General features: G+C 34.3%; 2 protein-coding genes across 3 annotated transcripts; one reads left to right on the plus strand and one right to left on the minus strand.

Annotated features, from left to right (window-relative positions):
- The first annotated feature begins 134 nt into the window (after positions 1–134).
- Positions 135–19,226, plus strand: LOC110374857 (E3 ubiquitin-protein ligase RNF185). 2 transcript variants are annotated; one of them, XM_021332755.3, is made up of 5 exons: positions 135–280; positions 454–612; positions 1,681–1,819; positions 1,986–2,148; positions 16,628–19,226. In XM_021332755.3, the coding sequence occupies exons 2-5, from the start codon at positions 458–460 to the stop codon at positions 16,723–16,725; spliced, it is 555 nt and encodes a 184-aa protein (XP_021188430.1). In that variant the 5' UTR covers positions 135–280; positions 454–457; the 3' UTR covers positions 16,726–19,226. The 2 variants fall into 2 exon arrangements, with proteins under 2 accessions (XP_021188430.1, XP_021188429.1); XM_021332754.3 differs by having other exon boundaries at positions 157–376.
- Positions 19,227–19,447: 221 nt separating this feature from the next.
- Prp19 (Pre-RNA processing factor 19) lies at positions 19,448–23,587 on the minus strand. Its single transcript, XM_064036385.1, has 7 exons — positions 23,428–23,587; positions 23,032–23,181; positions 22,263–22,396; positions 21,969–22,109; positions 21,523–21,705; positions 21,068–21,309; positions 19,448–20,898 (listed from the first exon to the last, which is right to left on the minus strand). Exons 1-7 carry the CDS (start codon positions 23,444–23,446, stop codon positions 20,268–20,270), a joined length of 1,500 nt encoding a protein of 499 aa, XP_063892455.1. The 5' UTR covers positions 23,447–23,587; the 3' UTR covers positions 19,448–20,267.
- Positions 23,588–25,126: the final 1,539 nt, after the last annotated feature.

Raw genomic sequence — 25,126 nt, forward strand, 5'->3', positions numbered from 1 at the left:
TAATTCATTTAAGACTTATGTGTTTGGAAGATGTCCCTGACAAAATAACAGGAATTTCTTTAATATTCAGTCTATTCAATGAAAAACACAACAAACTAAAGTTTTAAAAAGCCACGTCGTCACCTAAACACAGTCAAAATAGATGCAGTGACAGTTTCTCTATAGTCTATGACAAAAAAATGACAGATCATCAAACCACGGGATTGGGGATGTGATTTATTTATTTTTATAATTTTCTGTGAGAAAAAGCTGGGTATTATTTCAAATTTAACAGTATCAGGTGATTTTCTTGTTAGAACTGATAGTAAAAGTTCTCCAATACCGTTTTCTATAAGCTCGAGTGAAGTTTTGTCGTGTCACACTGGGAACGTCATTGGTAGTGATAAGGATTTATGTTGAATATTTATGTGTAATTGACGTGATCAGTCTGTTGTGCAGTGTTTTGTTGGACAGGGCGATGCCGGAGACGAGCGAAGCGCGGGCGAGCGCGTCAGCGCCGGGAGGCAATGCTGACGGGGAGGAAGACAAACATGATGAGCGTATGTTGGAATGCAACATCTGCCTGGACACGGCTCGGGACGCCGTCGTCAGCATGTGCGGACACCTGTTCTGGTACGACCTATACTTAAATGATACAAAAACCTTAAATAGTAAAATGTTTAGTAAGTATGAATGTGCTAATATCTGGAAGTAGCACACAATATAGACAAAAAATACTACCACACAATTTCACAATTTGTATGTTATATGTGTTCATTATTTTTTTTGTGTCAGTAGAGTAGGTAGTCATATTTCATGGTCAGTGGATTTCATGGTGTTCATGGTTCCTTTTTAGTGAAACTCTTCATATAAACAATTACATTTTTTACATAACAAACAAAGTTGTACCTACCTACTAAAACAATTATACTGTCTGATTGGTTTTCATTTTTATCTAAGATGATTTCTGAACTGTCCTACAAAATATTCAGCTAGTAAAGTAAGATATTTATGCAAAGCATTCACTGTCTTTTACAATCACAACATTTATATGAAAAACTTAAATATTCATTAGCCATTTATTTTGTAAGGTGAAGATGACCTTCCTTCACTCTAGGTACTTATTTTATTCGATCTCTTTTAAGTTTTATTTTTACTTACAAATAGGGAAATAAAAACCAAAATTATGAGGCCAAGATAAGGTTGTAAAGATACAAATTATGTTTGTCAGTGTGTTGTCATATATGGTACAAATAGAGGAAATTATTCCGATAGAGGTTGACATACTTAGAGTAAGAATTAAAATATATACTATTAAGTACAAAGCTGCTCCACAGTTACTTATATACCTGGTTAACATTAATGAAAACGCTAAAAATAAATAAATCTACATTACAATCAAGTCATACCAATATAGTGGGGTTGTTGACATTTGTACTGAACAACTTATTTGGAAAGTTGTTACATTGTTTTTTGTTTTAATATACTATTTTTGACAAGGCTAAATTTAAAACATACCATTTAAAAAATAATAGTGAACTAACTCTATTTGAATGCCTGGTACAATAGAACGCTGATCAACCAAATTTTGATTGGTTCTGTTGCAACTACTTCAAACTCAGTGGAATATAGATATATTTTAACTTTCAGGTTTCAAAGCAGGAAGTAAGCCTATATTATATTTTACGTATATGTTTGCAGTTGGCCATGTTTGCACCAGTGGCTGGAGACGCGGCCGAGCCGGCAGGTGTGCCCCGTGTGCAAGGCGGCCATCAGTCGCGACAAAGTGATCCCGCTGTACGGCAGGGGCAACACTAAACAGGAGGATCCTAGGAATAAGGTTAGTTGGGCAGAATTACTAACTACTAGTTACTTTATTTTTAGGAGGTGTAAGTACCTATGTTTACATTTTAAGACTATTGTGATAAAACAAAGATTAACGCATTCTCGTTATTTGAATGGAATGTATGCAATAGTGATGACTGTGATGAGCATGACGTATGCAGGTGCCACCGCGGCCGGCGGGGCAGCGCACGGAGCCCGAGAACACGACCGGCTTCCCCGGCTTCGGGTTCGGCGAGGGCTTCCACATGTCTTTCGGCATCGGCGCCTTCCCCTTCGGTGTGTTCACGTCCACCTTCAACTTCGGTGATCCCAGACCCAGTGCCGGTATGTATGCACCAATTTAAACCTAAATAAGTTGTTGTTTATGTGTAGATTCGTAACGCTCTGCTACTACAGAATAAAGATGTAAACTAACGAATAACCACGTCACAAAAGTTGTACGTTTTGCTGGTTACGAGTCTTTGATACCTCGCCGAGTTTGAGTCCGACTTTGTAACCTCCAAGTTTATTTATGAAATAATGATATACCTTAGTAGGAGAGTATTGGGGCATCTGGATCAAATGATGATCCAGATACCCCAATACTCTCTTTTCAAAATGAGTACTGTATTCAGAATTTTCTATTCAAAACGAGACTTCTATTCAAAAACCTTTATTCAAAGTAAGACCTCTATTCACTGAATTAAATAAGTATCGTATCCAGAATTCTCTTTTCAAAATGAGACTTCTATTCAAAAACCTTTATTCAAAGTAAGACCTCTATTCACTGAATTAAATAAGTATCGTATCCAGAATTCTCTTTTCAAAATGAGACTTCTATTCAAAAACCTTTATTCAAAGTAAGACCTCTATTCACTAAACTAAATAAGTACTGTATTCAGAATTCTCTATTCAGAATGAGACTTCTATTCAAAAACCTTTATTTAAAGTAAGACAACTATCTTAGTTACTTAGAGACCCATCTATAGTAAAAAGGTGGTCCCTCAATACTTACCTTGTCTTTTAGGTAACTTCAATTTAATATGTTTCCTGAATTGCATTCCCGTATATAATTATATCACGTTTATATATTGTACGTTATTTATGTTGCAACTGCTTACAAACAGCATTTATTTAGACAAATCGAATGAGCGGTTCATACTAACAGACAAGAGCTGTTCTATGTCTTTGGAAAGCAAATAACATTATTTGATGTTAAAATCATAGGTGTTCCGGAAATAAAACTAGAAACTAATGTAAGATGATGATTTATTTATGTTAATAGAGTTCTTAAATAAAGACTTTATTTTCTACACACCACTTATTTAAACAAAATACATTTCTTAAAGCACATATATTGTTATGATGTAAACAACATACAATATCTGGAGAAGTTGAATAAGTGTTATACAATGTTTCTAAACTAGGACATTTTTTACTCTCTAAATTATGTACATTATCTATTTCTAAGATATCTTTTAACCATACCACTTTTCACTACCTTTAGTATACACAGATTTATTTTTAAAAATTACCGAAATTAGCTTTATAGTTAAAATATGGTACGAAGCCCTCGTTCCAGTTTATTCCTTTGTTTTTTCTATCCAAGCTATTCGCGATCGTTCTTTTAGACAAAGTATAAAACGGTTGAGGTGGTTTTATCAATAAAACCTGAATGCGTCCTTTGCACATTATTGCTATTTCTTTTGGAATAAAATTGTTTCCTTCAGTTTTAAACCCTTGGACGTCAACGATAACATTCATGATAGTTTTCTCACAATATTACTTAAAGGTCTGTATTCGTAAAGTCGATCGTTTATAATTAAACAATAGGCAGATGTATTATCTGGAATATCTTCAGAACATTCAACTTCTATTCTCACGTCAACTGGTCCCGTTTTAAGTGAATCGTTCTGTCTTGAGCAATCAATCACAAAACTGGAGCTATTTCTTTGAATTGATTTAAGCTCAGCAACGGATCAACGCCTAAGTTGTAGTAAGACTGACGAAAATTAGTAAACATCTCATATAATATACTATATTTGCCTTCATGAAATTTCAGATTAAGAGAGTCATACGGATAGTATTGCGAGTTTAGAAACAATTTAATATTGCTTACATTGCAATGATCAAATAAGGCAGAGCTTCTATTTTTGTTTGCTTTTCGGTTCGTTTGCAAACCAAATATCACAAACCTGGGTTTCTCTAGCTGGGAAGTAGTCTTAACTGACCATGAATGTTTCGTTGTTCGTGGCAGCAATGGATATTCATACAAATCCCAATTTCTAAATGCTATCTGTATGGAACGATCTCTCTCTAGGCTCTTGAGCAATAATAATTTATTACGATCTGAAACTTTAATATGCGGCACACGCCACTGTATTTTCTGTATGTCGATTTCTACGTTATCATTTTTTTCTGTAAGCACACAGCATAATGCGGAGCTACTTCGTTGTAATATAAGTTCATGTTTACAATTGATAATAATTTTGTCATAGTCTTCTGCAAATCCCAGTATTCTATTTAATGGTACAATAGCACTAAAATATCCATTTTCTAGTTTTGTACCATTTAAGTTCCATCCCCAAACTGCAGCAGCTTTACTTTCACCTTCATTCATTGAGACATATGATTTTAAGGTTGTTGTAATACCAGCATTTTTAATACGATCGATTTCAACACCATTCAATTCGTACCTAATATCTTGAAACAAATATGACATGGGGTTGTTTATAAAAACAACATCCTTTTTAACTATTTTTCCTGCAGGATCTTTACTAGATACACTTGCATACCCTTCTATATAAATGGAACTTCCTGATGGTAATAAGTACAAATCTTGTTGGTGAATGGGTATTCTGATTTCATCATTTTCTTTAAAACTGGTAGTATATGGATTGTAGCTATGGATCTCATAGCTCTCAATAGAGTTGTCATGTTGTGGTAAATCCATTATTTGCAGCATTTTTTAATTTAATTTTAATCCAATATCTCGTAGAAATTGTTTATTTTCTTTTGTAATCTTTTTTATTTTTATCGTTTTGAGACGTCTCTCTTCTTTGAAGATAGGAAGGGAAATATTACATTTTCCTCTCACATTAGTTGTTTTATAGAAGACCAACATTTTATTCTAAATTTACAAAAGAGATTAGGTATCTTAAATAATTCAAATAACACGACTAGTGCTTGTCATCACTTACATCCTTAGAATGCGAAGATGATTAAAGAAATAAGTATTTTATAATTAGTGTGAGTTACAAGGGTATAAATAATTTTGTAATATAGAATAATAAAAGACCTTTAATTAGGTTACGATATTTTATTACTTTTCCAAAATGATTTCAGAAATTTTAGACACAAGTGTCCACAATTGTACAAGTGATCACGCTGTATGTTTTCATAATTATACTGAATATTTTTCTTTCCTATGTACTTCATAAATTCTTTAGGAGGTTTTAAGTTACCATAACTGTCGAAATATTCTATGTAGTCATTTATTTTGCCATAGGCTACCCAATGAGTACCGGTGTTTTAGAAGAGTCAAGATTGATCACTCCGCATTCTATTGATGAAACTTTATCCGGTAATTTATCTCTCATAAATACACCTCGGAAGAATGGAATATTATTTGAATGCTTAATTATATCAATATTGGTTAAAGCTCTATTGGGTAGCCGAGAGTTTAGTTTTTTCTTTGTGACATAAATCCCTAAACCATCTTTGTAAGGTTTGAGGTGTAACCCTCTTCCAATCAATAACGTTTCCATTTCCTTGTTGTGTCGTTCCGATTCGGCTAATTGTTTCTTGGCTATTTTATATGCATTAATAGCTTTTACAATCCCAGCAGCACCTCCTGCCAAACTGCCTGCAGCAGATAATCCAGCAAATATCGGTACTAACGGAAGAAATCCACCAGTTTTTGGTACTGGAATTATCCTGGGTAATTTTATCGGAAAATCGGATGCAAAGTCTTTAGCTGCTGTGTAAGCTAATTCCATCAATGCTTTCTTACATGAAGGTTTAATTTTTTTTATATGCTTTTTAGTATGAGAAACAACTTTTTTAAGAGTTTTCTTAAAACCAGCTCCTGATCTTGTTTGACTGGTGAGTTTATTTGAGGTTGTTTGCTTACTTTTGTTTGCTATGTCACTTCGTCTTATTTTCATTGTTATTTCTTTAATTTTCTCCAAAGAAATAGCAATGCAATTTAATTTTATTCGAAACAAATACAGGACTTAGTTGTTTAAAGAGCAAATCCGTAATGAATAGTAATCATATATGTATTTCCTTAAATACAGTTTAGAATTATTTATTTTTTTCACTTAAGTATACTTATAATACATTTGTTTTATCGATCCAGCTGTTTTCACTAGGAGGAAGTCCGAGCCATTTAACATATACCTGGTTTCCTTTTCGTTTTAAAACCTTTTCAACTAAGTATACATCAGGATGGTTGGTTTTCTGAAGTTCTTGTGGATAAAAGCTCCTAGTATAGGACGACATCTTGCATCTTCTAACAAATAAGTCCTTGGATTCGTTTCTTGTATTTTTTTAATCTTGAATATTTCTGTGGACCAGTTTGGGTAATATCCTTTATCAAAACATCCTTTGTATTTACTTATTCTAACAAAGTCACCGATGTTAAATTTCCTACCCGTTGTTTTCTTCCTACATTCTGCTAGGTGAATGTATCTCCGCAATATGTTCCTTTTATTGATATGGTTTACAGAAGCTGGTGATTGTCCAATAGTTCTATGAGTAGCGTTATTGTACTCATTTACTTTTTTGTCGAGTGTTCCATTATACCAATTATAATTTCCGTTAAGACTAAATTCTTTGTATAGTTTATTCTTCAAAGTTCTTATTAATCTTTCAACGATTGAGGCTTTTTTAGTGGAATATGTAGAATAATGGTTGATTTTATACTTTCTCACAATATTTTTGAATTTATCATTATAAAATTCTTTTCCTAGATCTGTTTGCAAATTTTTTGGAACACGTCCTTTAGCTAATAGAGCTTTAAACTCTTCTGATACCTGTTGCTTATTCTTTCGTTTCAGAGGAATTGCCCAAGCGTATTTTGAAAAGGTGTCAATGATTACCAGTATATATTTATAACCACTATTCACTTTCGAAATTGCTTGCATATCCATCAAATCAGCTTGCCAAAGATCATCAATATCTTTAAGTATGACCTGCCTTCTCGGAAAGTTAATTCTTGCACATTTATGAATTTCATTTATGACGTCTACTTTGCTCATAATGCTTGTTTAATTTTCCTGCTATTTCTTTTAACTCAATACTTTTTCAACATTTCTTATCCTATAGTCTAAATTTAAAATTAGTTTCTTCAATTCTTCAATTTTTTTAAAAGCACCATCAACTTTTAAAATAAATTGCTCTTCAGTAATAATTTTATTTCTACTAGATTCCTCAATAGTGTTTTCAATTCGCTCAATATTTACGCTACTATCAGCTCTGACTGATGTTTGTTCTGTGTGAATATAATTAACATGTACATGTTCATTCATCTTCCGTAAAAGTAAGTAACTGAGAATATTTCAAAGCTTATTATTCTTTTATAATACCAGCCTCTTTTAACTCTTCTACTATGGATAGAATTTCATTGTCATGATTTGTATGACCAGCATGTTTTGAAGAAATCAGGAGTTTCAATCTTTCAATTAATTCATTAGGGTCATCCCAATAAACATAATCTGTATTGCTTTTATATTTTTTTAAGGTTGGTAAGTTGCCACCACTTTTTGGTTGCATTACCTGCTCTTCTACTTGAACATCATTTTGTTGTGAAAATAAAGGTTTGATAATTTGACGATATTTCAAACTTTTGTCTCCTTTATTTGACCATTTGAGTGAAAGTCTCGTTTGTGTGCATGTGTATTATGAAGCATATCTTTGTAGACAATTTTATCTACTTCAGTTACCAAACTTAGGTTGGGTTTATTGCGTAGCAAAAGTTCTTTAAACCTGGTGTTAATTCATAATGCTTATTGTTTATAGTGACTATATTTGTTTTTTGTGAATCATTGACGTTATTTGAAAGAGAAAGTGTTACCTTAGAATTTCCCATCATAAGATTTTTGTTTTCACTACGTATCCCAAATGGTACATTTATGTTATTCTCATAAATTTCCATCATATCTTCTTTGTTCAGTGAAATTAGTGAATCGGTGGACTTTTTTACATGATTTCTTGATAGAGTGTCTTTATATTCAGAATGTGCACTATGGTCTGTTTTATAAATTCTTTAAAACTTTCATAATCTAGAGATGAGCTGAGTTTTCCAAATGTATTGTTTTCATCTTTAGAAATGTCAAATATCTTTATATCTTTATCATTCACTTTAACTAAAGTTTCCAAGGGATCGGTTATTGGTTTAAACGCCTTTTTAAATTTTAAATTAGCGTTATCTTCTTCATCTTGTAATATTTTTATTTTATTTTTTATAGTATCTGCTGATTTTATTAATTGTTCCTTAATATTAATATCCATCGTTTGATTTTCAATCATACGCAACTGTTATTACAGCTATTGGAAGTCGATTGATATGTTTTTCCATTGCGCGGGTATATATGCATATTCTAAAGGCATATAAATGTATCGAAGCCTTGTCTGTATCTTCCTTTATTAAGAGCGCAATCTTTATTTATTAATAAAAAATCAAACCGATCCTGCCATATCATAGAGCAAAGTTTTTTAAATTTTAACCACTCCATATCCGTATTTACATGCTCATTGTAAATATGTTTTAAATTTTTCTCGTCCTGTCTGAAGATAATTATAAGATTAACGTTGTCTCGTATTAGTTGTTTAGGTATTTTGGAATAGGTTTGTGATAAATAAAACAATCTATGTGTTTATGCCTTCCCATTGCAAAATAATTACGAATGTTAACTTGTTTTTCACATGCAACGTCATCAAAAATCATTAATGAGTTAGCTAAAGCATTATTGGGATGTATTATTTCTTTATTATCATTGAAGACCGAGAATTTAGCACTAGGAACATTCTTCATAACTTGTTTTAGAAAACAATACTTTGGCTGGAAAGCTGTCTTAGAGTATAAATATATATGCTTGAATTTCAAACCGTTTTCATGCAATATTAAATTGAGCATTACATTCGTTTTCCCGCAGTTAGATGGACCACATATTATACATCTGATTGTATTAGGCAAAAGTGCACTGTGTTTTATTTTGTGTGATTGATTTTCTAACTTTATATTACTAATTTCTAAAGTCTGGGGTTGCTTGATGAACTTCATTGTGAAAAGTGAGGCAAAATAACGTTACTAGTCTATTTATATGTTTACAGGTTATCAACAAATAAAAATCAACAAAGAGTAAGTAGCATACGTATATTTTACTTATAATTAAAGTACAGTTATTATAAAATACAATATTAGTATTTAATACATTATACTAAAACTATTAATACACAATACTAAAACTATAATACATTAACTAAAATAGAGTTTTATAGTGACCCCAAGGTAATGTCTCAATTTGATTTGGGAGTATGTATCGTTTATCATCGTTTTTGTTCATCACCACTTTGTTCACTTCTTGTGTGTATAATACATGCTTGATTGACCTAATCATATTCATTTTACATGATTTACTCTCATTATGAAATAATGCCTTATTGTAATGCGATATATCTAGTCTATTTGTAACTGATTTTGAAATACCTTTTGCTTTTTTTATTTGTACTTTGGAAGATAGCAAACAGTAAAGTTTCGCTCTTAAGCCAGTGAATTCAGTGATCACGTCACCACCTAGTTCATCTTTAAAGAGTCCAGGAACTTTTTCATTTATTCGTGGTATTAAATAAGGATTATCTAAATGAAAATTACTTGTGTCAAAATCTTTTAAATTATTTTTTATATCACTGTAAATATCTTTTGTATATATTAAATAGAGTAGACTGTCAGTGTCTGTGTAACAAAGTCTTATATTATTCATGTATTTCTTTTTCATATTATAATGATACTGATAAAGATGTAATTTAGCATATTCTAAAACACTGAAGCCTATATAAATTGGTCTGTCTAAAAAAATTTTCTCGGGTTTTAGCTGAACTGCTACTAAATTTTCTGAAAATACAGATACAGATTTAAAATTAGGTTTACAAATTAGCTTTTCAGCACCATGTTGCTTATTTGTAATATTATCTACATCAACCCATTTTGTCGCTAATTTAATATCTACTTGTTTTCGTTTATTTTCAATCGTTTTACCGAAAATAGAATTATTTAAAAGCTTGAAAAAATCTTTCTCGAATGTAGTTGTGGATGCTTGACGCAGGCTAGTGTTTAAATCAATATATTTTTTTAAATATTCTTCTTGTCTAAATGTTAGAATACGGTGGATTTTTCTTAAAACAAGTCCGTTTTTCAAACATTCCTGTAAATGAGTGTAATGAATTACATAATTAAATTTATCATATAAATTAGCTATAAGTTTAGCTGTCTTTCCCCCTGGTGGTATAAACTTTTCAGGAGCAAAAGGTAAATCACTATGAAAATCATGTACGTGCTCGGGATATTCGAGATCTACTTCTAATATAAAACCATATTGACTTTCATCCGATATACTCATTACATCAAAGCAATTAACTTCCTTCTGATTTAGAAAACGAAACTCTGTAATTGGGAACTTTTAGTCATTGCGTAACCATACAGATTATTGCAATCGAGATATATCAAATAACTAGAAGGTTCTAGATCATTAAATTCTGGCAAATATTTATTGTTAGCCTTCGCATGACGTAATGAGCACTGTGCTAGACCACCGCGTATGCCCTTCTCTAGCATTTGATACATTTCTAAGTCATCTATTAAATCAAGCTCAACCTGTGTATAGAGCAGCATAGCATCCCAGCTTAAACTAGGTGCAGTTACGTAGTAGGCAGGATCTAATTTATAATATTTTAAACTTATATTTCTGAAATTTTCAAATATATCGCACAATAATAAAACATCACATTTCAGGTATAGATCAGTATACTCGCCAATAGTTGTTATTTTAAATGCATCCCATACAGTTTTGCATGCTTATATTCTTCATCGGTAATATGCTCCATTTTCAATGTGTTATAAAAGAATTCTTTCGGAGGAAGTTTTGTTTCTTCATACTTTTTCCAAGTATTCATGTAATCATAAGGATAAATACCTTTAGTTTTGAGCAAATATATTAAATTATCATTTCTCATTTCCGTTGATAAATGCAAAAAATCTTTATCTGTCAAACTTTTGCTTAGTGCATCTAAACTTGAGCTTAGAAACTGAAACGAATCAATAAATTTAATTTGTACAGGACGGTTACTATTATCATGATCTATGTATTTAGTAATGGTTAAATATTTTTCTTTAGTTTTGGGTATTATTTTAATATGACCTTTATGTTTTGCTAATTCTTTTATAAAAAGATGGGAATCATAATTCGATAAATTATGAAAAATTACAGGTATAAATGGACATACTCTAAACATTAGATTACATTGAGTATGTGCAGGTCCTCTATACTTTCCTGTCACATGATCGTGGTCACGCACTTTATCGTCGAGTAACAAGCGATCACAAATATGACAAGTACTTGCATTGTTATATTGGGTTTGTTCTTTTAGTTAAAGGTATCATTTGTTTTTTAATTAATAATATATCATTTATTTTCTTCACATCTTCTATTAATCTAGTGATAAATACCTCCACACAATCTAGACCTCTATATGTTACATATCTATTTTGGCGGGGATCATGTGAACAACATATGTAATATGCAAAACATGAAGGTTGGTGTTTTTTTAAATTATGTGTGTTTTCAGATTTCTTTTCGAAACAATTTACCAATAGACTTTCAAAGTCTGCGTAAATTACATAGTTGATTTTTTGTTTTCGTTCATAATTCTTGAAACCCAGTTTACTATTTTTATCAGGTAAAATTGATAAAGTTTTAGAACAGATATGAGATCTATACTTAGTTTCACAGCTATAAAATTGTAAACATGACTCACACAGAAAAAAATTACCTTTATGATTTGTTACTTGTCCTCGTACTAAACGTGCCAGGTCTTTGATAAGACAGTAATGACTCATTCCTTTTCTTTCTAAATATAACAAATTTACATGTATAGATCTTCTTTTGTTTGTTAAATATAGAGGGCCGGTTACTGTTTCGCTCTTATTTTCTACTCCATAGACATTGATACTTATATTATTGTTGGTCTCAAATAATTTTATGTCTTCATATGAAACAGGGAAAGACATCCCTTCAATATTAAATATAGAACTGTAATGTGGATACGAATTAGTCCTGCATACATTCTTCTTAACGGGATATAATGAAGCTACTACACTCCATAAAAAGCAGCAATTGTCATTATTTTGAATATTAATACAACTTTTCGAGTTTTAAGTTTTTGGTAATTCAAGGTAAGTACCACCTCTCATAGGACAATATTTATTAACATTGATTTCAAGATGGCTCACTGATTTAAAAGACCATCCAGATTCTTTGTGTTCGAATTCTGACATTTTGCATTTTAAAAGTTCAATAGCATTCGAATAGAAGTCACTTAAAATCGTGTTATTACAAATAACTTTATATTTCGTATTAAACGACTTAAGTTGTTGCTCACTTGTTTTTGGTAACACAAAGTGGGCAAACAACTCGAAGTTAATCTTGACACAAGTATTCTTCAATAAAGACATATGTATAAGTTTCAGGACATCGTTCGTATTCTCACACAAGAATGCTTCGGGTGTACAGTATTCAACACCTTGTGCAGGGTTTAAACGATATGTTATGATTCTGTTTTGAAAGCACTTGCAATTACAAAGATATTGTTAAAATGGCTTTGAACTAAACTATTTGACTTATGTACATTAGTTCTTAAATGATATTTCAATTCAGTTTTCGGTAATTCAATCTGACATTTTTTGCATATTATTAATTCATTGTTAGGATCATGGATATCAATTTCTTTTTCTATTAATTCATTACTAGGATTATGGATATCAATATCTTTTTCTATTAATTCATTATTAGGTTCATTGATATCAATTCCGGATTCTTTTTCAATCTTCCGCGAGGAAGATACTCGAGGTGCTGTAAAATAAAACAATAATAGATCTAAATGTATTTTTTATACGTGAATAAATTGTAATTACAAACTAAGTAATTGAGTAAATACTGATTGATTACATTATTGACATGAAAGCATTTCAAGTCAGTCATCATTTAAAAATAAACAGCAATAAAAGAAATATAAGATTACATGTACCTATTACATTTATAAGTATTTTTAAAGTTTTTTTTGTAAATAGAAAAAAAAAAATCGTAAATATAAAGAAACGTTAATAGTAACTGCTTACAAACTCTAAAGGACAGTTCTTAAACTCCCGCCTGGTCTCGTCAATAAAGTCTTTAAGCCGAGCCCATGCTGGCGTATTATTTTCAGTGCGATTTTTTATTGAAATAATTGAATGACGCCACCGATTTATAGGTGCGACATGTTCTATCGTTTTCACATCATAAATTTTAATTCTATGTAGTAAGGGCCCTGTTTTAACTCATCGGTTTGCCGGCTTAAGCCGTTTGCAACCCTACGTGTGAAATAGGAGTATAAGGGAGTTATTTTTATTACCCTTTAAATTACTTGCTGCTATCTCTTCACGATCATCGTCGCTGTCACTACCAAATAAGTCATGGCTCGTGGTCTTCATATCGCTTCTCTGGGGCTTCATAACAGGACTGATGGGATGAACAGTAGGCGACATCGTCTTGAGCTTCTTCTTCTTACTGTCCGGATGCGATGATTTGCTGGCGCTTCTCTTAGCAGCATCGCCGGAGCGTGAAGATGAAGACGCTGATGACGAATCCTTCACGTGTTTCACCCGTGTCTGTTGTTCCTCATATTCGTCTTCGGAGGGAAAGAGGTGATCAGCAGAAGTTGGTCCCGACCTGAACAAAAATACAGATAAAATAATTAGAATCAATAAAATAAAAAAGGATTAGGTACCCAGATACCATAGTCACAGGTAAATAGTTCGAATATAATAATCGAAAAAGGTGAATAGTTCGAATGAAGAAATAGATTACATTGTGATTGTATTGAATCTATACAAACATTTTATTCTGTTCATTCATTAGAATCATTCAATATTATTATTTTTTATATAATAAAAATAACAGATTAATAGATAATTATATCAGGACATGTAATGAATGAATAGATGAGTATTATAATAACAGGATATACAGGTAGGTACTTACATTCTTGAGGATTTGATTGAATAGGTTAACACTTTTGATAAAATTAAACTTGCACGCTGATTTAGTTCAGGAGTGATTTGTGTTGTTATTCGGGAGCCGTTTATATAGGCCTAAAATCACGTCATTCTAACCAAATATGTAAAATGCACGCTTGCAAAAATAAAACTAGTTGTCACACGTGGTTTTACCCGCGTCCCGATGGATTTAATTCCCGTACCAGGACAAAATATAGCCTATGTTCAACGCATTTAGTGTAGCTACCTAATAGTGAAAGAATTCGGTTTGATCGTTTCGGAGCCTATTCGCGGCAAACAAAAAAATAAACAAACAAACAATCAAATCTTGCCTCTTTATAATATTAGTAGAGAAATGCTGAGACTGCAGATGCTGCCATATAAAGATTATTTGCGATGGTGCATACGAGCGTTTAAATTGTAGCGTTTTCGGTAGCTCAGTCAGGCAGACAATCGTTTGTAAATCGCATATTATGTAGATGTTCTACCAATTGTAGAAACGATGTATAGCAACTTCTACCCACGATCGACGCAAAACAAGCAGTTTATAAACTTTTTCCATGTATAGGTAGGAAATATGTTTATCAGCAGAAACGCTGCGGTTTGCACGCTCGCGTACATTATTTCAACTTCTTACGTGGAGTACCCAAATAAGAACTTGAATCTCACGTTTCTATAGTATATTTAAAACAATGTATAATTATGTATTTAATTTTATAATTTTGAACCTTAATGACAAGAAAAAACAAAATGCGAGTAAGTATAAAACCAGAATAAAATCCTGGAGAAATCACATTCCCGTTGAATATCTCGTTCTACAATGTCGGTAAGTCAGCCTTTTCTAAATAATCAAACATTATTTTTATTTTTGATACTTTTATTCAAATAATATCTACATAATAATTCTACTTAACCATTGTATACTTACGAATAGAAACAGTTGATATTTAAAATAATAATTTTAATTATGTATTGTTTCAGAACTCCAGTGATATTTTCATCAATGATTCATCATGCTCCCAAATACCGGCAGCGCAACAACTACGTCAAAATGTTTTGAACTACCTAGAGAGGAAAGACCGTTCCGGTATGATGAAATAAGATCGAGTCCATCGTACTCTCCGATTCCAGCAGCATCAAGAGAAAGACCCTTTCAATTCGAAGAAAGACCGAGCAGCAGCGGCCCTGAAAGAGTTCCTAATAGTAAAAAACGAGGGACCAAAACTTTGTATTCGTACATTAAAAAGCCTGCAAAGGGTTTACAATCGAAAGTAATACGGATCCAAATCTATGATGCAGAAGATTTAAAAAGTTCTAAATTATGTGAGTGTAGGGCTAATGTATGCGCTCAGCATATTGTTGAAAATGTGTTTAACGATGATATATACAAGTGCGCAAAAGATATGATAAGTAAAATTCAAAAGAAACTGTAAATAATTCATAAATAAACAATATTACTGATGTCTGTCTTTAATTACCAGATTAACCTATTATTAAACAAGCATTGCTCACTTATGTACCTACTTACCTACCTACTCAACTGTATATAAATTAATTACCTATTCGTTTTATCAAACATAATTCCTATTGTTTGATGTATAGGTACCTATTTGAGTATATATCTGCTCATATCTTATGAACTTAAGCCTGATTGAATCATATTCAATAGTAGCAATTTTTATATGAATAAACATACATTGGTATAGTTACGGAGGCCTATGATGGGTAGAATCAGAATGGAATGCGCTCAGTTTCCTTTACGGGAATATGTAAACATTCTAACGCACCTAGCAACGCTCGCCAGTTGGATCATTTATAATTATTGTCAACCATTAATCATTATTAGGTAAATGCTTTTTATTAAATGCTATATTGTGTTTTTGCTCTCCAAAGACATAGAACAGCTCTTGTCTGTTAGTATGAACCGCTCATTCGATTTGTTTAAATAAATGCTGTTTGTAAGCAGTTGCAACATAAATAACGTACAATATATAAACGTGATATAATTATATACGGGAATGCAATTCAGGAAACATATTAAATTGAAGTTACCTAAAAGACAAGGTAAGTATTGAGGGACCACCTTTTTACTATAGATGGGTCTCTAAGTAACTAAGATAGTTGTCTTACTTTAAATAAAGGTTTTTGAATAGAAGTCTCATTTTGAAAAGAGAATTCTGGATACGATACTTATTTAATTCAGTGAATAGAGGTCTTACTTTGAATAAAGGTTTTTGAATAGAAGTCTCATTTTGAAAAGAGAATTCTGGATACGATATTTATTTAATTCAGTGAATAGAGGTCTTACTTTGAATAAAGGTTTTTGAATAGAAGTCTCATATTGAAAAGAGAATTCTGAATACAGTACTCATTTTGAAAAGAGAGTATTGGGGTATCTGGATCATCATTTGATCCAGATGCCCCAATACTCTCCTACTTACCTTATGATAGTGTAGCCCCATTTATCGATATTTTCCCACCGTGGCACGTTACTTACGTATGACGCTGGTGCAGCTCCCCGCGGCACGGCGCAGTATGAGGAGGAGCAGTTCCTGTCGAAGATATTCCTGTGGGTGGCCATCCTGTTCGTGCTGTGGCTGATCTTCGCATGACCGCCGGGCAGGCCCCGCCGGCCCCGGGCCGCGCGATGCTCCCCGCTGACTTGCCTCCGACACCGCTCTGCGTTTCGGTATGTTTACACTTTGCTCGATCCTACCCAAATTCTCCCCATTTCCTTTCCAAGTAATTTTAAGAAATTCTCGGTGGAGTTGTCCACCCCGAAAAGGTGCGATTGTATAAAATGTTTTGTATTGTAATCGTATTTGAGCTGTTCACATGTGAATGTCTCAGCTAAGATATCGTCTTACTTACGTTGTTGTGACAAGTTCAGTAGGGCTAAGTGGGAGTGAGACGTCGTAACAGACAGTTGATATTTCATTTTAGTCCGTCATATCAGTGTAATTAGGTCGGAATTCGACAGCTCACATGAAATTGATAGAATCGATTGAAGTTAATTTGTAGCATATTGTGGGACGACAATGTATAGCAAGATTTAAATGATATTGTAGTAAATTGATATATTTATCTACAACTTTTGCAAGTATGAAATGGTCAACATTTATTTTGTTATTGTATAAAATGTTGGATTAGCAAGTCTGTAATGTTAAAGATTTGTATAACTTAATACTCAAAGCTATTGAAATTGTGTTAACTTTAGTGACTTGCCATTTCGATATCTTAGAGAATTGCACTGAAACTGTAGGATTTTTCCAAATTAGTGTGTTAAAACACCTATGATGATCTATCGGATTAATTTAAAACATACTTAAATATCGTAAAGGTAGCTAAATATGTCAGAACGCTGTAATTCCACTAACAGCCCGTTCTGCAAAATAATTGCAATTATAAGACACGGATTAAATGTTTAATAATTAAATATGCAAAATATGAAGCAAATAAACTGCTCTCCCTATCACAGACACAATAAAGTAAAATTTGCAAAAATATTTAGAATAATAGCTTTAATTTTTACATCTAGAGACTCATTGACATGTTCTTTCGGAACATTTAGAGCAGATTCTAATTCTTTATTATTATTTATTCGGATGTATTTGCTCGAACTGGCAGTGGTCAGGTCAGTAAGGATCGCGCTAGCACGAGCTTACAAAGCTGATAATGATATGAGCGAATACCCCGTAAGTTTTGAACCGCTCTTACGTCATTTTTGTACACCATAATTAATTCGGTAACTATGAAATATGAATTCTACTTATTTATTTATGGCAATGATATGTAAATGAGTCTTTAGATAATTTTATGGAATAGATTTATTTTAAAAGAAATCATGAAATGAGAGTCTTCAGAACATCTAAAGGGGAAAGTTTACGACTCGTTATAAAAATGTGATGTAAATTATTGTTTGCAAATGTGAACATGTCGTCACCGCACTCATTTATTTATTTAGTCTTGTTTGACACTGCCGTAATGTGGGTCTGCTATCAATAGGTTTACTGCACTTCTAACATGTGAACGAATCTTTAGTTTACCGAATGTCGATATTTTATCAACTATCCAACCTTTCCATCGAAGTGATTGCTGACGCCAGAATTGGAACGTTGATTCATAATGGGGCAGTTCCCAAAAAGTACGCCAAAATAGACCTTATGCCTTGTTATTAGAAGTCTCAGAAACGGCAAGATACTCGTTCTGGTTCTGGTGTTAACAATAACATACAAAATGTTCTATGACTCGTATAGGATAGGTAGTGGGAAAAGTATTTAGTCAAAACATGATTTCCAGATTCATTTGCAATAATCTAAGCAGCTAATATGTAGTATTGTTACTCAATGCAATGCTATTCTAATCGAGTTATTATATCGACTTAATGTGCACTTATATCTATAATTAAATTTCATTTCGCTTCGAAGCATGATTTTGGTGAATTAAAACTAATATTATCATGTTACTTATGTATATAATCCCATGTTAACGTTACAGGGGCCTTCATTATCAGTCGGTACGCTAGTAGGGTAGGTAGGGCTAGTCTGCAACATCCACTGCTGTATAACCTTGTATTTGTGTACAAACTACGTAGACTACTCGAAGCATTTGATAATGGGGCGCATGATTAAGCGTCGGATGAAAATTCAGCCTTATTTATAAATTGAACACAAGTTGTTGAACTTAGATGCGGCTTGCTATTGAACACCAAGATGTGTAGTTGAGTAATATTCAAATCTTACCTTGCACAAGTTTGCCATCACTGCGCCACATACCAGTAACATTTATAATCTGTGTATTTTGTACACAGTTCATAGTTATTATTATATTCGTACTTTTACTGTTAAATGGACACAAAGCTTATAGGTTTTGGATGTCTGAAATTATATTTTATTTTAGTATGGAGGTGTGACTACATATTGTATGATAGTTGTTTGCATAGCGTTGCGAATACTCGGAAAGACGTATAATATATGAATTGGTAGATTTTATGTTAATATTCCTGTAATGATAAGTGTATATATAATTATTGTATTGTATATCAAACTAATTACGTTGTGATGGGAGGGTTTGTTTTGATTGTAAATTTGAAAATAAAGATACGTGATGCTGAGCTGAGTGTTTCATTCTAGTATGAGTAAGGTACTTTGCCCTTTGCCCTCGGCACAAATTCTACAGAATAGCTCCTAGATAAGATTATCCATACGTAAGATTTTACTCAACCAAATCGTCAGAATCGCCAAGAGTGACTGACATTGACTTTGTACAACTTTGTGTAGGATTTTTGGTAAACAGGGATGGGTCATGTAAAAGAAGTTTATTAAAAGACAAAAGTAAAGTCATTCCCTTTATTACTAAAGAAATGAAACTTTCCACAATTCGTCAGCTTTTTCTCAAGTCCTTATAAAACATTGACCACTCACTATACGAATATACTTACAATAAGACGTTATGAGCTAAAACCTAACCTACATAATATAAATTTAATCAAGAATGTACTTTTCATTAGGTTATTTATCAATAAAGACTCCAGTCAAATATATTTAAAGTCGAAACTGCCAGAAGCATAAAATCAATTACGTTTGAAATACCAGAATGTTATGTTTTTGTAAAGGGCATTTCAAACTTAGGCAGGTATTGAGCAGACATTATGGCATGGCAACTTTTTAAGAAAATTATATGAAATATTATTACTGGGTACATGATGCTAAAATGTATATTAGCGACACTAAAAATTACAGGTAATCTAGTATTGGGTCACTGTTATAGTCATGTATAATGTTTATTTATTTTAACTATACACTCGTCAGTAATTTGGGAAATATATCTGTAATGGGCAGTTGGGGTGGTAGTTAATTAATTGACAACCACTAGAGGTTAGTGCCATATGTTAATAATATAATTCTGACCTGACTGTGATCCCGCTAAAGTAGCCAAATTGGCTGGTTTTTCGCCAAGTAAATAAATAAAAACGAATTCACTAAAGTACCAAATGTGGCCCCAACGTCTGGGTCGCAGTTAAAAAAAATACAAAAAGAACAACCCTGCAATAGATTCATCACATTAGAGCTCACATCGAATTGCTACCTTAACAGGGCACATAGAGGCCTAAATCAGCTCAATCTATAGAAAACAAATAACATGGACTAGTGTACTACTCTAAGCCGTACAGTTTGAGCGTTCTGTCCATACTGGTGGAGGCGATGTACTGCGCGTTCTTGCCGAACCTCACGCCCGTCGCCGACGCCGTGTGGTCGTTGAACACCTTCAGCTCCTGCCACTGCCGGCACAGGTACACCCTGACGTCCGTACCCGCGATAGCCAGGTATGTACCGCTCTGGTCGAAGCACAACTCCTTAATGGCATACCCCTCTTCAAGCTGAATAGTCTTGAAGTTCTTCAACTTTCGCAAATCCCATAGCTTAACGCACGCGTCTTCAGCTGCAGTGGCAAGGTAATAACCGTTCTCAGAGAAGGAGATAGACGTCACTGGGCCAACATGTCCTGGGAAGTTGGCCACGTTGCTCTGTTCCTTCAGATCCCAAATCTTGACTTGGGAGTTCTCCGTGCCGGTTCCGAAGATAAGACCGTCAGGATGGAACTGTGCGGTGGTGAGGCTGACCCCGGAGAAGTCGCTGACCTTGGTGAGCAGCGTGCCCGTGCGGATGTCGGAGAAGGCCCAGTGCTGGTCAGTGGACGTGGACAGCACATAGTCGCCAGTGGGGTGCAGCGAGAGACCAGTCACTGGACCATCGTGAGAGCGCAGAATAACTGTCGTTTGAGACCTGCCAACAAGCATATTTTTTCCTTTTAGTAATTCAACTAGATAGTTTGATTTGGAAGAATTTGACCTCTGGAGACATAAGAAGCTTGGTAATAAATTATTCCATGTTAGAAACATAAATTCAGTAAGAATGGGGACACATTATTCCACTATTTGTTAAAGTTACTTACGTAGGCACATTCCAAACACGAATAGTATGATCCGGCGAGGCAGTAATGACGGTATCCTCGTCGGGATGGTAGATGACGCGCGTGACCTTCTTGCTGTGCCCCTTGAGGATGGCCACCACCTGCTCCGTGTCCTTGTTGAACACGGTCGCGTTGCGGTCGTTGCCTCCTGTCAGCAGCTTGCTGTGGTCTGAAGGATTGATATCCAAGGCCAGGATGCCGGGCACACTGGCCGAGTGGAGACCCTGGGGAACAGATACGAGTTCTTGTTGCAAAAAAACAGTAATTTTTGGTTTTGATTAGTACTGGCTATTTCCAGTACATTAACCTGCATCCCGAGAGAATTACAAAGCGTATAAATATATAATAAATAGGCACTAAAAGAATCAATTTAATATTGCCAGCATTTTGTCTGGAAAGCTTTACAAAAAACAGTTTAGTAAGGGGGATATACATACGGGATGCGAGGCGAGCGTGAGGAAGGCGCGGATCTGGTCGGGCGCCAGCAGCCCCTCGGGCACGGTGCGGCCGCGGCGCTTGCGCTCCTGCGTCAGCGCCGTGGCGCGCTCCTGCAGCCGCGCCACCACCTCGCCCGACATGCCCACCGGCGCCGCGCCGCCGCCCGCCGCAGAGCCCTCCGCCTGCAACACACACAAATATTACGTATCAAGTATAGTTCTACTAATCATGAATCAAATTACATTTATTCAAAATAGGCTGAAGGACACCTAAAAATTACATAGAACGAACGAAATGTTTCCAGTATTTTTTTGGGAAGAAAAAATGGCGAAACGATAGTCGATAGTCCGCCTCTTTGGTTTGAAAAACTTAAATATAAACTTTTTTCACCTCAAACAAGACAGTCTAAAGAAAGAAACTCAGTTGTCAAAATGATGATAACTACCTGGTGCGTAGGCTGCGGCGCGACGATGCCAGCTTGCGGCTTGAGCGTGGCGAGCGCCTCTCGGGCGGCTGTCACCTCCTTGGTAAGACGCGCGATCACTCGGCACGCCGCGTCGTGTTGGTACAGAGCGTGACTTAGTTCCTAAATTATGGAACAATGAGTATTGTAATATAAAAGAACATACTAATTAAATGTAAAGTAGATTTTTTCCAGCAATATGTATTGTCAACGTCCATTCTTAAAATACCAGATTTTTCACTCAGAAATACAACAAGTTCAAACATCTTAGATTACCTGTCGAGCAGTCTGAAGCTGCTGACGCTGTGTAAAGGCATGCAGCATGAGAGCGTCCCACTCATCTTGCATGCTCTTTAGAGTGGCCGGGATGGATGTGGCACTCGGTGGCTTTGGTTTCACTATTGGTGGAGCTGTGAGAGAGTGGTATGTTAATCATGCTTCTAAGTAACCTACAGTATTCACAAATCACAAATACACCGAACAAGTATGTTGTTAGAATTGTTTAATATGTGCCAAGATCCTACAAAAATAGTATAGACCTCAATAAAAATTACCATGTTTTCAGCCAGTTTACAATCTGTTTATACAACAAATAATCTATTACAACAAACAGAACTAATACTAATATTGATGGTTTAGAATTCAAGTAGGTCAGGTGCTACACTACACAAAATCATCAGGAATTAACAGATTCTTTCTTATATGGCTACTTGGAGTATGCCTTGGTATCAGAATAATAATTAGTAGATGGACTTTTACAACACTACTAGCTGATCTGGTGAACTTCTTATCGTTTAAACCTTCCCTGAACCTCTACAAAAATTTTAGAACAATAATAAGCTAAATAGGTCAAGCTATTCTCCAGTTTTTATCGTTATAAGTTTACTACTGGGAATTCACCACCATTGATTCAGAGTATAGAAGTCAAAGTTAAACAACGGGAATGGAATGATCCAGAAATGGATATTCCTATTGCATTCTATCAATTTTCATTCAAACATTTTTGGAATCAGAAAGTAACAAAACTAACAAAATGTATACTCACTTTTAATCTCAATAAGATCCTCTACTCTCAATTCCTTGCCATTGATAGGGTCTACTCCATTTTCTATGATATATTTCTCGATAACGCGCTTCTCAAATACGGCGCCAGACATAGGGGACACCACGGGCAGCTCGGGGACCTCATTAGATACTACAATCACAAAGTTAGGTTATAACATAACAAATTACACTAATTCCAAATATTGTATTTTACAGGTCGCTTTCAAAATTGCACGAAAACGTGAAATTTGCTTCGTTACATACTTTATCTTGACTAAATGATAGAAAATACATTATTCGGATTAGTTTCTCCCACCGGTAGGGCATTGAATACGCGCCTTCACAGATCTAATTGTTCAATTCTATCTTACGGTAGTTTATCAGATTTAACACTTACTTGCACAGTATAAAGCCATTATTAATTATTACTTTAGCTATATTTCCCAGTCAATACTTGAAAACTCATGAAAATGGACAGCCAAACAAAATTACTTTTTCATAGAAATAGAACCACCCACAGATAATAACAAAAAAGATGTACAAAATCTATGACTGCAATTTATTTTATATAGATCATAGATAACATCTCTGTGTTCTTTTTAAGAAAAAGTAAATAAAATTACTGTGCGTTCAACGTTTTAAAAAATTCACATGATGAGCCATCTTCTGCCACCGTCTAGCTAGCTAATGGAACCATCCCACTCCAAAAGTCTAGACAGGGATCTTATGTTTTTATCCACAATAAAATGTTGTCCTTAAAGCCGTCCCTAAACCACACCATACTATAGCGCAGTATTACGATATTGAAGATATACGTTTAGGGTTAATATTGAAGATTATAATGTTTTTAAGTGTACAATATTTTTATGGTCTTGAGTGCCCCTAAGACACACACGGAATCTGACACCATCGACAGGTTAATTTATCTACTTTATACAAAATATGTAGATAGAGTATCCATCGACTTCTTCATGACGATATCCTAAAATGTCGTCTTTGATAATAATCATTAGCCATTACATTACATTAACGGAGCACAGGCCCAATGGCGAATGCACCTACAGAAGTGGCACAAGTGGCGGTCTACAGAAAGGCCCTAATTTACTCTCTTATATGAAACTCCTATATAATGCCTTATGTACTTTTCTAAATACTGCTCCTGTAAACAACTGCTATGTAGGTATTTTATATGTACCCTTATATATTCTCCACATATCCTCCCTGTACTCTCTTATACATTCTCCCTATAAATTTCCCATATGTTCTCCTTGCCCTGTGTACTCTTTAATACTTAAAGCGGTCTACACACCAATGCCGCTGACCCGGCGGCACAGCCCGGCGGCTTAGTGCCGGCGGGTTAACCCAGCGGCTTCAGAATGTCCAAGCCGAACGACTTTGCCGGCGGCAATGCCGCGGCTGTCGTGCCGCCGGCATACTCTATGAAAGCCGGCGGGCAACTGACTGAGTGGAGAGCGATGCCGTCGGCATCGGCATGCTGCCCCGCCGGCTTGCCCGCGCGGGCGCAAGCCGGCGGCATGATTGTACAAAATAAGGCCGGCGGGTTGGGCCGCCGGGTTGTGCCGTCGGCGTCAGCGGCTTTGGTGTGTAGACCCCTTAAACTTCCGTTATGATGTACCCCCTTATACATCTTCTTTTTATATTTCCCATATGGAATAAAAATATGTATATATGGGAATAAAAATATATAATATATATTTTATATTCATTTACTATATTATAGTAAATGAGAATGTCTGTGATTTTTTTAAATTTGCCATATCAGATTGTGATGTGCACAATCCATTTTAAGAGCTGGATCCGGGTTATTCCCGCTCGGTAACACCCTTTCATCAACACTGTTGACGATCGGGAAAAAAAAGTTTCGTTCGTTCACAGTGTTGACGAACGCTACTTATTATTTTAGTGTAAAATGGTTATTATGCACATGATAAGGCCACTTTTATTTTCTAGTTAATTGTGTTTCAAAAGCTCTAACATAATCTATTAAAACATTTTAAAAATCCATGACAAGTCTTTCCATATTTTAAAAATAAAAACCAGCGTTCGTCAACACTGTGAACGAACGAAACTTTTTT

This window comes from Helicoverpa armigera, chromosome 9 (assembly GCF_030705265.1).
Source record: "Helicoverpa armigera isolate CAAS_96S chromosome 9, ASM3070526v1, whole genome shotgun sequence".
Taxonomy (NCBI): domain Eukaryota; kingdom Metazoa; phylum Arthropoda; class Insecta; order Lepidoptera; family Noctuidae; genus Helicoverpa; species Helicoverpa armigera.

Coding starts and splice junctions, on each gene's coding strand:
- LOC110374857 (XM_021332755.3), top strand. CDS start 458: ATGCCGGAGACGAGCGAAGCGCGGGCGAGCGCGTCAGCGCCGGGAGGC. Junction 613..1,680: donor ATGTGCGGACACCTGTTCTG/GTACGACCTATA, acceptor ATATGTTTGCAG/TTGGCCATGTTTGCACCAGT. Junction 2,149..16,627: donor TGATCCCAGACCCAGTGCCG/GTATGTATGCAC, acceptor ACGCTGGTGCAG/CTCCCCGCGGCACGGCGCAG.
- Prp19 (XM_064036385.1), bottom strand. Junction 22,397..23,031: donor GGATCTTATTGAGATTAAAA/GTGAGTATACAT, acceptor ACTCTCTCACAG/CTCCACCAATAGTGAAACCA. Junction 22,110..22,262: donor AGCTTCAGACTGCTCGACAG/GTAATCTAAGAT, acceptor TCCATAATTTAG/GAACTAAGTCACGCTCTGTA.